Source organism: Arachis ipaensis, chromosome B7 (assembly GCF_059453495.1).
Source record: "Arachis ipaensis isolate K30076 ecotype BB chromosome B7, ASM5945349v1, whole genome shotgun sequence".
NCBI lineage: Eukaryota > Viridiplantae > Streptophyta > Magnoliopsida > Fabales > Fabaceae > Arachis > Arachis ipaensis.
The window spans coordinates 23,080,501-23,096,913 of NC_142442.1; the positions used below are offsets into that span (position 1 = coordinate 23,080,501).

Consider the following 16,413-nt stretch of genomic DNA (forward strand, 5'->3'; position numbering starts at 1 on the left):
AAGGAGTCTAGAGCCAACACTCTCACATTATATATACAATCTTAGAACCTTTCTTTAGGAGTTAAATCTTTGCATTTCTTTGAATGATTTTTATTGCCATTTTCTTAAATGCTAATTATGCTTTCTCATTTATTGCATATACATTGTCCAATTTTGCAAAGATATCATCAAATTTTCAACATGGATAACAGTAACATTTTTGGGTCAACTAATATAGTCACCGAAAAAAAAAGAGTGGTCGTACAATTGTCAGAGCGCACACAAAAAGAAAAAGGAGACAACCTACCTCTTAGGATTGAAATTGCATTGCTTCATGATGAAAAATGTGATTTTGAGTCAAATAATTTAACAGTGATTAAGTAAATATGGTCTCAAATGAAAAGGCAAGAAGAGTTTTGTTGAAAAGTTTGGAGATATTCCTTGTCTCCTCTTCATTCCTATCGATACTCAACTGCTAAGGGCTATACTCCAATTTTTGGATCCCTCATATCAGTGTTTCACATTCAATCAATTCGATTTGACACCAACTATCGAGGAATACTCCAAGTTATTGAATAAAAAAATGTTCCTAAAATTTATTGTTATAACCAGAAAAAGACACCTAAGCGAGCTTTATCACAACTTATGCGGATTCATGCCAAAAAGCTTGAAAATCATGAGGATCGATGGACAAAATTTGGATGCAAGTTTTCTTTTCCAGTATATACAGAGTCATATTGATGATGACAAGGGATTGACAATGTACACATTAGCTATCAATGGTCTCGTGGTATTTCCAAGAGTTAGAGGTCAAGTAGATAGACATGTGATAAAGCTATTCGATCAAATAACTCATGGTGTACATCCAAGTTTGGCTATTTTATCAGAAGCCATTAGATCGCTTAACCATTGCCGACATCACCCTAAGAGCAAATTTTAGGGTTGCTCCCAATTGCTCATCGTTTGGATGATCATTCATCTCGTTGGCTTAGAAGAATTTGGATATCCCATTATCAAATGTAATAAGTATACTGGATTTAAGATTCCTTTATACGAGCATAATAATGTAAGATGGTTCTATCAGTCACCAATCCAAGATCAATGGGTAAATTTCTTTTTGAGGATACAGGATGTCATCTGGCGCATGAGTTGGCTTCCTTTAACGTATACGATTTATTGTTGCAGGAATAAACCCTGGGTTCACCTGTCGGTCCTTGGAGTGTCACTAGCTATGCTCCTGCACTGGTCAAAAGACAAGTAGGCTCTCTCTAATTCATCCCTATGACCCATGATCTCCTTGATATGTATTTTACGTACGAGATTCTTAACACAGCATGTAAGGTCAAAGAAATCATTACTGATTGGAAAGATGTTAGATATGTAAAATCTGGCGTACCAACATTAGGCACTACTCCTGGATATCCATTATGTCAAGCTAACAGAGGTAAAGGGTTTAAGGCTCCTGTGATCATTGGACTCTAGCTTCCAATGCACGTTTAAAGACCCTATACATTATAAAGCAGAAGCAAACTATAGATATGAAGATGCTTTCAGACAGTTAGAAGAGAAAAAAACAATGCTTATTGAACAATGAAAAAGAAAAAAGGTTGATCTAAGTCACCGTCTGGAAAAAGCGACAAATGAGGTAACTGAGCAAAGAAAAAGAGCTAGGATCATGGAAACTAAATTTGCAAAGTTAAAAGAAAAATACCATTTCTTGAAAAGAATATTGCAAGAAAATGACCAAGCTTTAAAATCATGTAATACTGAAATACAAAGTTTACGTCAAGATGTAATGAAAAAGAATCATAGGTTGAGAGTTGACAATGATCTCACTACCTTGTTGGAGAGTAAAAATGCAAAACTACAAAATAATATTGAAGATTTTGCCACAACATATGAAAAATAGAGAAGAATGTATACAAAGATGGAGCAAGGGATTGCCATTTTGTTGAAAGATATCAGAGATGTTACTTGTCATGCTAGGAAGAAAGCTAAAGAAGTGTAAGAAGCTAAGGCCAAATTACCACCTAGGGAGATACAAAAATTATTGTCAGAATTAGTAAAATAGTTGAATCATATAAGGAAATTTTACTGATAGCAAAGTCCTTCTAAAAATAAAATTATTTGTACTTGGGTGACTATTTAGTTGTACCAATTTGAATGTTTTACCTTCCAAGAAAAGATAATGATATGTAATTTTGGGTTTCATAATAATACATGCATGATTTCCTGATTTACTTATTATCTTTTCATTTGCATTGGCATTCGCATATCATTTAATACATTTAAATAAATAGAAAAATTGTCGCTACAACATCCTTATCGAACTCGCTCGCAGTCAAAGATCATGGATGAACTAGGACATGCACAAGAAGAAATCAAAGAAGAAATGAATCAGATGAAAAAGCAAATAGCAAAAATTTTGGAGTCATTGCAAACAATGAGTACAAATGGAATTCCTGTAGTAATAGGCGAAGAACGAAGAAATGTGCTGGAGTACCCACCTAATGATGCATCTCAAGAGATTATTATCAACCAAGGTTTTCCAACATCAATGCCAATGTATGGTCTTCTCCCTGGGTATGTACATCCCATTGCTGTCACTTACTTTGATAATGTTGCAACAACACAGAATATTTTCAATATTGTCCATCCTATCAGTGAAGCCATGCCAGGCAGTGCAATGGTGGGAGTTCATTCTCAAACACTCAATAATGGGATAATTTCTCCTATTCAAACTTCTGCTGATTGCTTCATCTTCATGATCCAAAGAAAAATTTAAAATTTTGGAAGAAAGATTAAGAGCCATAGAAGGGGTAAACAGTTATGGTCTTATGGAAGGTAAAAAATTTTGCTTAGTTCGTGATGTTGTGTTAACTCCAAAATTCAAAATCCCAAAGTTTGGCATATACAAAGGGACCACTTGTCCAAAGAACCACTTAACCATGTATTGCTGAAAGATGGGTTCATACGCACTAGATGAAAAATTATTGATCCAGTGTTTTCAAGACAATTTAATAGGGGCTGCATCTAACTGGTATGCACACTTGAAACCATCTCACATAAAGAATTGGAAGCATTTAGCGGATGCCTTTGTAAAGCAATACAAATACAACATTGACATGGCTCCTGATAGATTTTACTTGCAGAACATGACTAAAAAAAAGGTGAAATTTTTAAGGAGTATGCTCAAAGATGGAGAGAAATTGTTGCACAGGTAGAACCTCCAATTATTGAAAAAAAATGATCACCATGTTTATCAACACCCTCCAATACCCTTTTTATGATAGGATGGTTGGAAGTGTATCATCAAACTTTTCAAATATAGTTATTGTTCCGTCCGGGATGATCTAACCGAGCTATAGGTCGTTCAAGAGAGTCTAGCCGAGCTATAGGTCGTCCAGTTAATTTACGATCTTCGGCCGAAGCTATAGGTGGGTCGACCTTCCAATCACCGGCGGGAGAGCACCTGCAAAAAGTTCTCCGACGCTCAAGTCAGAAAGGAAATTGAAGTATAAGCAAAAACAGTTATAAAGTCTTTCTTCTACTCTTTTCTAGTGATCGTTCTCTTTGTTTCACTCCGCCCTTCCCATCTCTTGGAGGTCCTTTTTAAAATGGTATTTTTGTGCGGTTGAGTACTTGTTTTCCGAGATATCCTCGGCCATATCCGATGTGTTTGTTATATTTGATTTTTAGAACGTTTTGTTGGACGTGATTCCTTGCCGAGTTATAGGGCACGTGCTCATCGTGATTTCTGATATCTTGGGCCGAGGTTAATGGTCCATACCACAGCCCCCAAGCTTGGCCTTGTTTGAAAAAAGGTTGGGGAGGAAATAGGCCAAGCTTTTGTTATGACCTCGGCCTTTCCAATATTGTAACGTAGTCCGTAAGCCCCCAAGGTTGGTCTCTTTCCGACCTATTAGCTAAGGTTTAGTAACACTTGAATTTTGGCGTAACCCCTTTAAACGTGGCTCCTTGATTCTCGCGCCCACTAGCATTTAATTGATGTGGCTTGTTTGCACGTTTCTCAATGTACCCCCATCCATTGATTTAAATTTGAATGGCTGTGATAAAGAGTGGAAATGGGGTTGAAAATGTCAACCGTTTGTTGTGTCTTAAATTTTGTTTTTTATGTAAAATATTCTTCCTTGTTTCTTTTTTGAAAAGCCGCTACTTCTTCCCTCCTTCTGAAAAAAAATGTCTAAGAAAGGTGAGTGCTTGTCACCTTTGTTTTGTGCATGTCTCTTGATTGTCCTTCTTGTTTTTGTTGCTGTAATATTGTTTTTGTGTTAGAAAAATGGAGAAGCCCCTTGTTAAAGTCGTCGACAGTGACCTATGTAGCTGGGTGGATGATAGTGTGAAATCCTTTGAATCGTTTTTTAATGATGCCAAGTCAGTGGAGTTATTAGGATCAGACGTCTGGATCAGGGAGGGGAGTGATATTAAGATCGAAATCTTGTCGTGTGGGAAAGACGATCGTGTTTGTGAGTATTTAAATGATGAGTCCTACTTTTATGTGTATAGTTGTCTTCTAACGGAGCTAGGTGTACGATTTTCCTTCTCTGAGTTTCAATGTGGCGTGCTATTTTGGTTGAACTGCGCTCCGTCGCAATTGCATCCCAACTCGTGGGGTTTTGTGAGAGCATTTGAGGTTTTGATGGCGGTACTTCAACAGCCGCCATCTTTGAGGGTGTTCTTCTCTCTGTTTCAGGCGAAAGGTGTCCGGCGAGGGCTGTGGGTGAACTTAAGTAGCCACCCTGGTAGATCAATGTTTGCTCTGTATAAGTCTTCTTTTAAATATTTTAAGAATATGTTTGTCAAGGTTAGGGCTGCCGCGGGCCTGTTCCCTTTTTATCTTGATGAAAATTTGGAAGGGAGATTTCCTATTTCCTGGTGTCCGGAGCCTAACCAAGTTCTGGACGTTGAAGATAGGCTTCCTAGTGAACAGGCTTTGTTAGAATTTTTAGTGTCTGAAATGGAGAGTAGGGAGTTATTGTCTGTTGTAGAATTATTGAAGTGGGACACGGATGAGCAAGCCGTGTTGGATTACCTAGGTAACATAGACTAGTTTTGGAAATGTTTGTGTTTAGTTTCGTGTAATTTGTTTTTTTTTGCTAATATATGTGTTTTTGGTTTCCTAATGCAGGGGAGAAGGTTCCTACTATCACAACAGCTGGGTTGAAGTTATTTTTTAATCAAAGGAAGAAGGATGAAAAAGAGGGTTCTACCACCAATGTCCCTAAGGAGGTTGTCACTGGTGCGGTGCAATCTGATTTGAAGTCTAGAGGGAAAAGAAAAAGGGGTGCGGTTAAGGCTTCTGAAGCGAAGGATGAAGATGATGTCAGGTTCGATTTGGTGGAATCAGCTTATGAGTCACAAAAGGTTCTTCATGGGTATTCAATCGATGATCATGCAAAGTCACTCTGGAGTAAGTTGTTCCCTTTTATGACTTTGGCTGAACAGTTTGGTCAGTTTCCAGTTGATGTGGAGATGATCAACAAGGTTGGTCCTTCGGGGGTTAGTCGCTTCTTGCAGGTACCGGGAGGTCTTTCTGTATAATTCTTTATTTCTTTGCTTACCTTATTAATCATTAGTTGGCTTTATTTTCAGGTTATTGGTGCTCGTCTTGTGTCTATTGGACGAACACAAGAACTTTCTTTTGAGGCAGGGAAGAAGGATACTATCACTGTTGCTGAGTTAACGAAAATAACTGAAGAGAAAGAGAGAAAAGTGAAGGAACTTACCTCATCTCTCAAGTCCCAAAGGTCGGAATTGGAAGATGCAAGGAGTCAGCAGGAGTCAACAAATAAGGAGATAAGCGAGTTGAAGATACACAATGAGCAACTGGTTGCTCGGCTGGGCGAGCTTGAGAATGAGATTTATGAATCTTTCGCTCAGGGGTTTGACCGAGCTGTGTCACAAATGAGGGTCTTGTTTCCCGATTTTGATGCTGGTAAGCTAGACGCCACAAAGACTGTGGTGGATGGCAAGTTGATAGATGATGAAGCATTGGAGAAAGCAGATGGTTCCAGTATTGGAGAAAGGGATGATTGAACTTTGTATTTTTTTTTTTTTTTTTTTTGGATGTTGAATGAAACTGTTTAGGTTCTGTTTCCGATGTTGTTGCATAAGCCTGTTTGACTTTGTTTGATCCTTTCTCCGGGTATGAAGCCCGGGTCAAGTTTTGTTGAGCCGACTGTTGGCATGGTTGTTTTGCTTTTATAATAGGTGTTTTGTATCTTGTGTTTGTATACATGCATGCACAATATCGAACAAAGATTGCAAAAGTTTCAACGTTTGAGCATTATTGTATTCAAACAAAGCAAATGATAAATACATGAACTTGAAAACTGGCATCCGGCCTCGTTAAAACCTTATCTGAGCAAAAACCCAATGTGGGTGAAAAATCTCCTAATAAGGAAAAAGAGTACCATCATATGCCGCCCCGTGTTTAGGACACATACATTTTCAGTGATGAGATGTTCCACGTCCCTGAGACTGGTTCTCCTTGGAGTGTTTGCAATGAGTAAGCCCCCATTCCGAGAGGTTTGGTGATTTTGTAGGGTCCGTCCCATGTAGCTGCTAGCTTGCCATGTCCTGGTATTCGCCGAGCTTCTTCTGTTTTTCTTAAGACGAGGTCTCCTTCCCTGAAGGTTCTTGGGATGACCTTTCTATTGTATCTTCGTTGTATCAATTGTTGCATTGCCTTTTGTTTAAGATATGCCTTTTCTCGGTGTTCTTCAATTATGTCGAGCTCGGCTGACCGAGCTTGATTGTTGTCCTCGTCCATTTGGTAGCTGACTCTTAGTGTGGGGTTGGAAATTTCAACTGGAATCACTGCCTCTGCTCCGTACACCAGTCTGAAGGGGGTTTCCCCTGTGGATGAATGAATGGTTGTATTATAGGCCCATAGTACCTCTGGAACTAACTCTGCCCAGTCTCCTTTTGCATCACCGAGCTTTTTACGTAGTGCTTGCAATATGACCTGATTAGCGGCTTCTGCTTGACCGTTCGTTTGAGGGTGCTCGACCGAGCTGAAGTGATGTTTGATATGAAAGTTCTGTAAAAAACAGGCAAGGCGAGTATCAGTGAATTGTCTTCCATTATCAGAGACAAGCTCACCGGGGATGCCGTATCTGCAGATGATGTTTTTCCAAAGGAAAGATTGTACCTTTTCTGCTGTGATGCGTGCTAATGGTTGTGCTTCAATCCATTTAGAAAAGTAATCTATACAGACTAGGAGAAATTTTACCTGTCCTGGCGCTTTTGGGAAAGGACCTAAGATGTCTATTCCCCATCTGTGAAATGGCCAGCTTACCTCTGTGCTATGTAACAGCTCGGCCGGGCTGTGTATTATTTTCGCATGCTTCTGACAATTATCGCACCTTTGAACTTTTGTTATGCAGTCCTTCTTTAAGGTTGGCCAATAGTAACCTGCCCTAAGTAATTTGGCTGCTAGGCTTCGGCCACCCACATGGTTGCCGCAGACACCCTCGTGGACTTCATCTATTGCCAAAGCTGCTTCTTCTTTGCCGAGGCATTTTAGCAGTGGTCTGGAGAATCCTCGCTTATATAGCTCGGTTCCGAGAACTGTATAGAAACTAGCTCGTCTTCGGAAGAGTTTTGGACTTGCCTCATAGGGAGGTATTGTTCCTTGATTGATGTATGTTATTATGGGAGCTCTCCAGTCGTCTTCCTGCATAATACTCAATATAGGTGTTAGGTTTACGCTAGGTTTTTCTAGCGTTAGTTGTGAAAGGTTGGGTGTTTGATTGGTTTTCCTAGTTGTTGCCAATTTGGATAAGATATCAGCCCGGTTGTTATTTTCCCGGGGTACGTGGATAAGTTCAAAATTGTTAAGTTTTGAAATAAGTTCTTTTACTAGAAGCCAATATCGTTCCAAGAGGGGATCTTTGACCTGGTATGAGCCGTTTACCTGTTGGACTATTAATAATGAGTCGCAGTGTACTGTTATGCTGGATACCTGAAGTCCAATGGCTAGCGTTATCCCAGCGATGAGAGCTTCGTATTCTGCTTGATTATTGCTCGCCCCAAAGCTGAACCGTATTGATTGTTCAATGACTGTGCCTTTTCCATCTTCCAATATGATTCCAGCTCCTGTTCCGTCGTTGTTAGAAGCTCCATCCACATACATAATCCAGGTCTTCGGTTCAGTTTTTTCATGCGGGTTGGTTCCTTCTGAGATAAAGTCGGCTAGGATTTGTGATTTTAGTGCTGGCCTTGGCTGGTACTGGATGTCGAATTCTGATAGTTCAATAGACCACTTTATTAGTCTTCCCGCGACCTCCGGTCTTGTTAAGATTTGTCGAAGTGGTTGGTCTGTCCGAACTATTATGGTATGACTTTGAAAGTAATGTCTAAGTCTTCGGGCAGTGATAACCAAGGCTAGAGCCAATTGTTCCACTTTTGGGTACCTTTTCTCCACTGGTTGTAGAACTTTGCTGACAAAATATACTGGCTTCTGAACTTTTCCTGTTTCAACTATGAGAGCCGAACTTATAGCTTGGTCAGAAACAGATAAATATAAATGTAACGGCTTACCAGCCTCTGGTCTTTGTAGTATCTGGGGAGACGTTAGCATGGCTTTTAATTCTGTGAAGGATTGCTCGCAAGCTTCTGTCCACTCGAATTGCTTACCTTTTGATATGGTTTGGAAGAAATGATAGGACCTGTTTGCTACTGTTGGCAAGAATCGCGATAGAGCTGCTATCCTTCCAGTTAGTTTTTGGACTTCCTTCACAGTCCTCGGACTGGCCATGTTGAGGACGGCGGCGCATTTTTCAGGATTTGCCTCGATTCCTCTGGATGTCAACATAAAGCCTAGGAATTTTCCTCCTTGTATGCCAAAGGTGCACTTTTCAGGATTCAGTTTCATATTATATGTTCGGACTTGGTGAAAGACCTCGGCCAGATCACTGCAGTGTGAACCTCCTGTTGGAGTCTTGACCACCATGTCGTCAACATAGACTTCCATGTTCCGTCCAATTTGCTGACTAAAAACCTTGTCCATCAGACGTTGATATGTTGCACCTGCGTTCTTAAGACCAAAAGGCATTACTGTGAAACAAAAGTTGCCGAATTCTGTTATGAAAGCTGTCTTATGTTGGTCTTCCGGATGCATTAAAATCTGGTTATACCCAGAATATGCATCCATGAAGCTTAGGCAATTAAAACCTGAAGCGTTGTCTACTAATTTGTCAATACAAGGTAATGGATATGCGTCTTTAGGGCATGCCTTATTGAGATTTGTAAAGTCGACGCACATGCGCCATTTACCTGTGTTCTTTCTTACCATGACGATGTTTGATAACCATGTCGTAAATCTTACTTCTTTAATGAAGCCTGCTGCCAGTAGCTTTTTTGTTTCCTCAAGGGATGCTTGCCTCCTTTCTGTTCCTAGGTTGCGCTTCTTTTGTGCGATGGGTCTGATTGATGGGTTTACGGCTAGCTTGTGGCAAATGATGCCGGGGTCAATGCCTGGCATGTCTGCTGGGGTCCATGCAAAGAGGTCGGCATTGTCTTGTAAAATTCTGATTAACCGAGTTCTTTCCTGTCCTGAAAGTGCACCACCAACGTATGTAAATTTGTTAGGGTTATCATAAAATATTACCTTTTCCAATTCGTCTATTGGTTGTGGTCTTTCTTGAAAATCCTCTCTGGGATCCAACTCTTTAAGGAGAGGAAGATCTTCTGAGTTATAAATGGCCTGTACTGGTGCTGAGGTGATTCTGTGCGTTGCCTGTTGTTTCAGGCTGGCGTTATAGCATTGCCGTGCTTCTATGTGGTCGGCATGTACTGTAGCTATGACGTCATCCTGCACGTAAAACTTAACACAGAGATGTAAAGTGGATACAATTGCTCCAAAAGAATTTAAAGCTGGTCTGCCTAAAATAATGTTATATGGGCTTGTGCAGTTTACTACGACATATTGTGTATCAACTGCTTTTGACCGGGGATGCACCCCTAGGACGGTTCTTAGCCATACACTTCCTATTACCGACACCCTTTCTCCGGAGAACCCTATGAGGTCTCCGGAGTAGGGTTGTATGATTTTATCAGATAAATTCATTTTTTGAAATGTCGAGTAAAACAGGACATCAGCACTACTACCTGGGTCTAACAAGACCTTTCTTACCAACAGGTCTCCGACCTGTACTGAGATAACAACGGGATCGTCGAGGTTTGGGCTTGCTGATGTGCAGTCTGAGGCTGTGAAAGTGATTTCTCCAGTGGGTGTATCCTTTTTGGGTAAGGAGGTCGTCCCCTCAATTGCCAACATTGCTCTGTAGCTCCTCTTTCGGGCCGAACTCGTGGTACCTCCACTGGCGAAGCCCCCTGAGATGCAGTTTATGACTCCTCGTGGCTGGCTTGGGTTTGCCCACTGTCTTTTGTCATTTTCCTGTATTCCTTGATTGGTTGCCTCCGGTGCCTTGTTTCCTCCTCTGTTCTTCCTTCCGTCGACATACTTGTCTAAGAGTCCTTGCCTTGCCAACCGTTCCAATAAGTCTTTTGCCGCCACACATTCGTCTGTTGTATGGCCAAATTTTTTATGGAAGGCGCAGTGTTTTGTTTTGTCGACGAACCTCTGATCCTGATAATTACCAGCCCTGTTCGGAGGTTTGATTATCTTAGCATGAAGTATTTCTTTTATAATGTCTTCTCTTTTCGTGTTGAACCGGGTGTAGTTATCGAACTTGGGGGTAAGTTTGAAAGGTTTCTTCAGCTTTTTGCTGCTTGGTGATCTGAGGGTCTTTTCTTCCTCCCTTCTTGGTTGGTGCTTATCTGTCTTCCGTGCTTCCCGAAGCTCTTCGATCTCCATTTGGCCAGCGGCCTTTTCTCGGAATTCGTCTAACGTTTTTGGTTTTGTTACTGCGATCGTTTCTTGGAACTTGCCAGGTCTGAGGCCACTTTTGAGGGCGTGCAGGTGGACCTCTGGGCTTAGATCTGGAATCTCCATGGTCGCCTCAGCAAACCGCGTCATGTAGTCCTTTAAGCTCTCGTGCTGCCCTTGCTTGATGGTGCTTAGGTAGTCTGTCCCATGCACATATATTCTTGATGCGGCAAAGTAATCGATGAAGGATCTCGCCAGTTCTTCAAAAGAAGAGATTGAACCTGCAGACAGCTTAGAAAACCAGAGTAATGCAGAACCATCTAAATAAGTAGGAAAAGCTCGACAAAGTATGGGCTCAGAGGCGCCATTAAAGAACATCATAGATTGAAATTTTCTAATATGGACGCGAGGATCACCGAATCCCTTGTATGGTTCAAGGGCAGTAGGCAGCACAAAATTTTTTGGCATTTGAAATTTCATGATGTCCTCCGAGAAGGGGTTGTCTATCGTCAGTTTCTCTTTTGGCGGGGTGAGCTTTTGGGATTCTATGTCATTCTGGTATGAGCTTTTGGGGTCCCCCTCGCCATGTTTTCCAGCTCGGCTGTTGGATGACAATTCGGCTATCCGTCGGACTTCCGCTTGAAGGTCGGCAATCTGAGCTAAGAGCTCTGCTTGCGTGGATTGCTGGACTCCGTTGTCAGCCATTCTTCGAGATTTGAGTATACCTGAAAGAAGAGAGCACAAAGCTAAAAGAAAAAAGGGTTAAGCTTAGTGGGGTTTTTATTCCTCGGCCCCACGGTGGGCGCCAGATGTTCCGTCCGGGATGATCTAACCGAGCTATAGGTCGTTCAAGAGAGTCTAGCCGAGCTATAGGTCGTCCAGTTAATTTACGATCTTCGGCCGAAGCTATAGGTGGGTCGACCTTCCAATCACCGGCGGGAGAGCACCTGCAAAAAGTTCTCCGACGCTCAAGTCAGAAAGGAAATTGAAGTATAAGCAAAAACAGTTATAAAGTCTTTCTTCTACTCTTTTCTAGTGATCGTTCTCTTTGTTTCACTCCGCCCTTCCCATCTCTTGGAGGTCCTTTTTAAAATGGTATTTTTGTGCGGTTGAGTACTTGTTTTCCGAGATATCCTCGGCCATATCCGATGTGTTTGTTATATTTGATTTTTAGAACGTTTTGTTGGACGTGATTCCTTGCCGAGTTATAGGGCACGTGCTCATCGTGATTTCTGATATCTTGGGCCGAGGTTAATGGTCCATACCAGTTATAATTGGAGAAAGGGTATTTGAAAAATGGAAAATTTATGGATGGCTCGACAGGAATGAATATTATAAAGAAGACTTAGATGCAAAAGAAGAAAGAAGGGAGACCCATGCAGTAAAAAATGGAGTTAATAGTCGCATGAGCTTCAATTCACTAAATCCCCCTTATGAATAAGCTTGACCTCCAATGTATTACACGCTGATGATGCATTATTCTAATCTTCCCACACTCCTACCTTGAAGGCCTCCATTTATGCCACCTCAACCTATTCGGCCTTGGAATCATAGTCTCAATAGCAACCAAAGAAAGGTTTTGAATAATCTTGAAAAGAAACCTGAATTGTTTGACCTAATTCTCATGACTTATTCTGAGTTACTCCCACAATTAATTCAAAATTTATTGGTGGTTCTATTCCCCATTCAAAATTTATTGGTGGTTCTATTCCCCATGAAAACTGTTAAATCTCCTTATCTAAAGAAATTTGATGCAAATGCAAAATTTGATTATCATGCAGGAGCCATTGGACATTCTACAGAAGATTGTAGAGCCTTAAAATATAAAGTACAAGATTTGATTAATGCTAAATGGTTGAATTTTAAAAAAAAGAATCTCAATGTGAATCAAAGTCCTCTATCTAACCATACGGGTTAAACAATTAATGCCATTGAAAATTCAAGACAAAATTTAATAACTGAAGCAAGTGAAGTGAAAACCCCAATGAAATTCATTCTTAAAAAACTTTGTGAATTTGGGTTAATGCAAGTTCCTATGAAATTTAAAGAAAAAGGAAGTACTTGCCTTCTCGAAGAAAAATTTCAACATTCTATAAAGAATGGAATGATTTGGACAAATTTTGCAGACTTTAATGGATCAGAAGTTAATGCAAGTTGAGTCATTACAGTGAAAAGGATGTCAATATGATAAATGAATCTGACGACAAAAGAATTGAAAGTAGCCTCATGGAAAAAATAACTTTTCCATAAAAAACATTGGTGGTTCATTATACAAAGAGTGACTCTTCTCAATGTAAATTCATTCCAAAGCCTATCACAATACAAGTGCCAAGTCCTTTTCCATACAAAGATTCTAAAGTGGTCCCATAGAAATATGTGGAAGTGTTGAAAAATGATTCTCCTAGTAACATATCAAAAGAAAATGAGATTCCTACAATTACTAATATTATTGGAGTAGGGAGAATGACTCGCAGTGGTCGTATATATACTCTGAAAAAATTACAAAAAGGACAAGCGGATGAAACGAAATAAATTCACAAAGAAAAGATCAAATTGGGAGAAAATTCTATTGGAACCAATAAAGATGTGCCATTTGAAAACAAAATATAGAAGTCTCGAAAGAGGCTGCCCATGAATTTTATAAATTCATCAAACAAAACGAATATCAAGTGGTTTATCAACTGAATCGCACTCCAACAAAAATTTCTGTGCTATCTCTGTTAATGAATTCAGAACCTCAGAGAATGGCTCTTATGAAAATTTTGAATTAAGCACATGTGTCCCATGACATATCTATGGATAAATTTGATGGCATAGTTAACCATATTGTGGCTGATAATTATATCCAATTTTCTTATGATGAAATACCACTTGAAGGCAGGGGACACGTTAAGACACTCCACATCTCTGTGAAATGTCGAGATTATGTCATGGCAAGAGTGCTAATAGACAATGGTTCATCCTTAAATGTAATGCCAAAATCAACACTTGTCAAGCTACCATTTGATGAGTCATACATAAAGCCAAATACATTGGCGGTGAAAGCTTTTGATGGCACAATAAGAGGAGTCATTGGTGAAATTGAGCTCCCGATTCAAATTGGCCCATGTACTTCCAATATATTATTCCAGGTAATGGACATTACACCCACTTACAGTTGTCTCTTAGGGTGTCCTTGGATTCACTCTGCTGGGGCAGTCCCTTCATCGTTGCACCAAAAAGTGAAGTTCATAATTGATTACAAAATGGTGATTATTTCAGGAGAAGAAGATTGGTTAGTTAGCAAAACATCTACTACTCCATACATTGAAGCTGTAGAAGAAGCATTAGAAACAACATTTCAAACTTTTGAAATCGCTAACACAAATTATATCGGAGAATGAAATTTACCTCCAAAATTATATCTCTCTAATGCTTCTATGATAATGCTCAAAGAAGGGTATATGCCTGGGAATGGATTGTGAAAGATGTGTCAAGGTGTTATAAGATCGCCCGTTCTCCGAGAAAATATAGACAAAAAAGGCCTTGGTTACTATACAAGATGTCTCTGGTACGGGTTGAGGGATGGATCGGGAACTTGCGGGTTGAGGCGGAAGCCGAATCGCTTGATTGGGGCAATGGGGGGAGGTACCTGCAAAGACACTCCGACGCTCAAGTCAGAATAGATCTGAGAGGTGTAAGGTGTGAGGAATGAATGAATACTTGGGGGGACCTGGGTCCTCTGTTTATAGGTGATGGTAGTTATCTTATCTTATCTTGTTTGGCTAAGATAAGAAGGACGTTTGAATTCGAAAGTCGGTTAGAAATTCTAGAGGGCCGGCTTCGGGCCCTCTAAAGGAGTGAGGCGGGTAGGACCCGGGTAACCGGGTTTGGGTTTAATCTCGGGTCATGGATCCGTAGGCCGAATCCGTAACAGTTACATTTCTACCAAATCTGATAAGAAACAAATCATGATAGATGAGAAAGAAAAAAAAAGATTAGCTCGATTGAAAAACTGAGAATCAAAGATTGCATGGATCCTAATTTGTAATATTCAAGTAAACTATCACAGTGTAGGATGGATGCTTTCAGATACTGTTGCTGTTATAATTGAAGATTCTAATGAGTCAAGAAATTGGGTCTATCAAGACTCTCTAAAATGGGAACTTAATAATTGGAAGAATGTTGGTATTTTTGTGACTACCCAAAATAATTCAAAGTAATAATGTGCTACTAATCCTTTTGCTCTGCTTATGGCTTAGAGATGATATTTTGTAAAATGGAATTGATGTTGACATTTTATTATTTCAATAAAATGCATTTGAAGTTTATTTTCCTTTTTAAATTTACAGAAAAGCTCTGCGGCTTGTATGCTTTACAAGTTAATTAACGAATAAACCCAAAAAAGCGCGATGCAAGGTCTACGTTCTTCTTCTTTTTCCTCTTCCTCTTCTTCTTCTTCTTTTCTTTCGTTTTTTGCCTTTTCTTTCTCCTCCTCCTTCTTCTTGCTGCACGTTCTTCTTCTTCTTCTTCTTCTTCTTCTTCTTCTTCTTCTTCTTTTCTTTCGTTTCTTGCGTTCTCTTTTTCGTTCTTCTTCTTCTTGCACGTTCTTCTTCCTCTTCCTCTTCTTCTTTTCTTTCGTTTCTTGCCTTCTCTTTCTCACTCTTCTTCTTCTTGCTGCACGTTCTTCTTCCTTTTTCTGTTCTTCTTCTTCATTTACGTGCTTTTCTCTCTGTTTTCTTTCTTCGTTATTCTCGATTTTCATTGTTTTTTGACATCAAGCTCTGAAATCATTTTTGAAGAAGAAGAAGCAGCAGAAGATGAGGAGGAGAAAGAGAAAGAGTTCTGAAATATGCATAAGGTGTACTTCAATGAATTTTGGGTATATTTCTTAAATCCTTTGGGTGTATTTTTGTAATCCTTTGGGTGTATTTCTGTAATCCTTTGGGTGTATTTCTATAATCGTTTGGGTGAATTCCTGTAATCGTTTGGGTATATTTCTGTAATCCTTTGGGTGTATTTCTGTAATCGTTGGGGTGTATTTCTGTAATCGTTTGGGTGTATTTTTGAAGTTTCATTATCTTCAAATTTGGCAAGAAAATTGTTTTCATGGAGGAAGAAGAAGAAGAGTCGTTCATAATGCATGGTGAGTAGCGCGCTTTGGAAACAGGAAGTTGTTGAATAACATGTGTTTTATTTACTCTTGAATGTGGAAGTGTGTAATGCGTTAATTAAGTATAATGCGTGTGTTTTATTGGACTTGTAAGACTTGTAAGCCAAAAAGACTTGTATGTGTAGCAGGCCTCTTAAATTTATTCTTACCTTTAAACTTTCTTTTTTCACCTAAATATTCTATTACATGCATTCTTATTCATCCATCTGAAAATTGTCTGGCTCAAATCTTCTTTGCTTGAACAATGTAAGATCCGAAAAAATTCACTAGTCAATTATATATTTGAAAATTGAGTTAATAGTGTTTAAACATCCCGATTTAGATTAAAAATTTAAATTTCATAATTTAAAAATTTACAGATAAAAGTTGAACTCAGAAAATTATTTGGAGCGTGAAAATATAATTATTTATGAAAAAATGCATACTG

The 16,413-nt window shown here is 39.5% G+C and overlaps 1 protein-coding gene and 2 pseudogenes across 1 annotated transcript; all 3 read left to right on the forward strand.

Annotated features, from left to right (window-relative positions):
- Positions 1–2,329: 2,329 nt before the first annotated feature.
- On the forward strand, positions 2,330–3,455 carry LOC148550581 (uncharacterized; annotated as a pseudogene).
- A 780-nt stretch (positions 3,456–4,235) lies between these two features.
- Positions 4,236–6,036, forward strand: LOC148550582 (uncharacterized). The gene is made up of 3 exons (XM_088493739.1): positions 4,236–5,036; positions 5,129–5,517; positions 5,593–6,036. The coding sequence occupies exons 1-3, from the start codon at positions 4,280–4,282 to the stop codon at positions 6,034–6,036; spliced, it is 1,590 nt and encodes a 529-aa protein (XP_088349865.1). The 5' UTR covers positions 4,236–4,279.
- A 7,261-nt stretch (positions 6,037–13,297) lies between these two features.
- On the forward strand, positions 13,298–14,217 carry LOC148550583 (uncharacterized; annotated as a pseudogene).
- Positions 14,218–16,413: the final 2,196 nt, after the last annotated feature.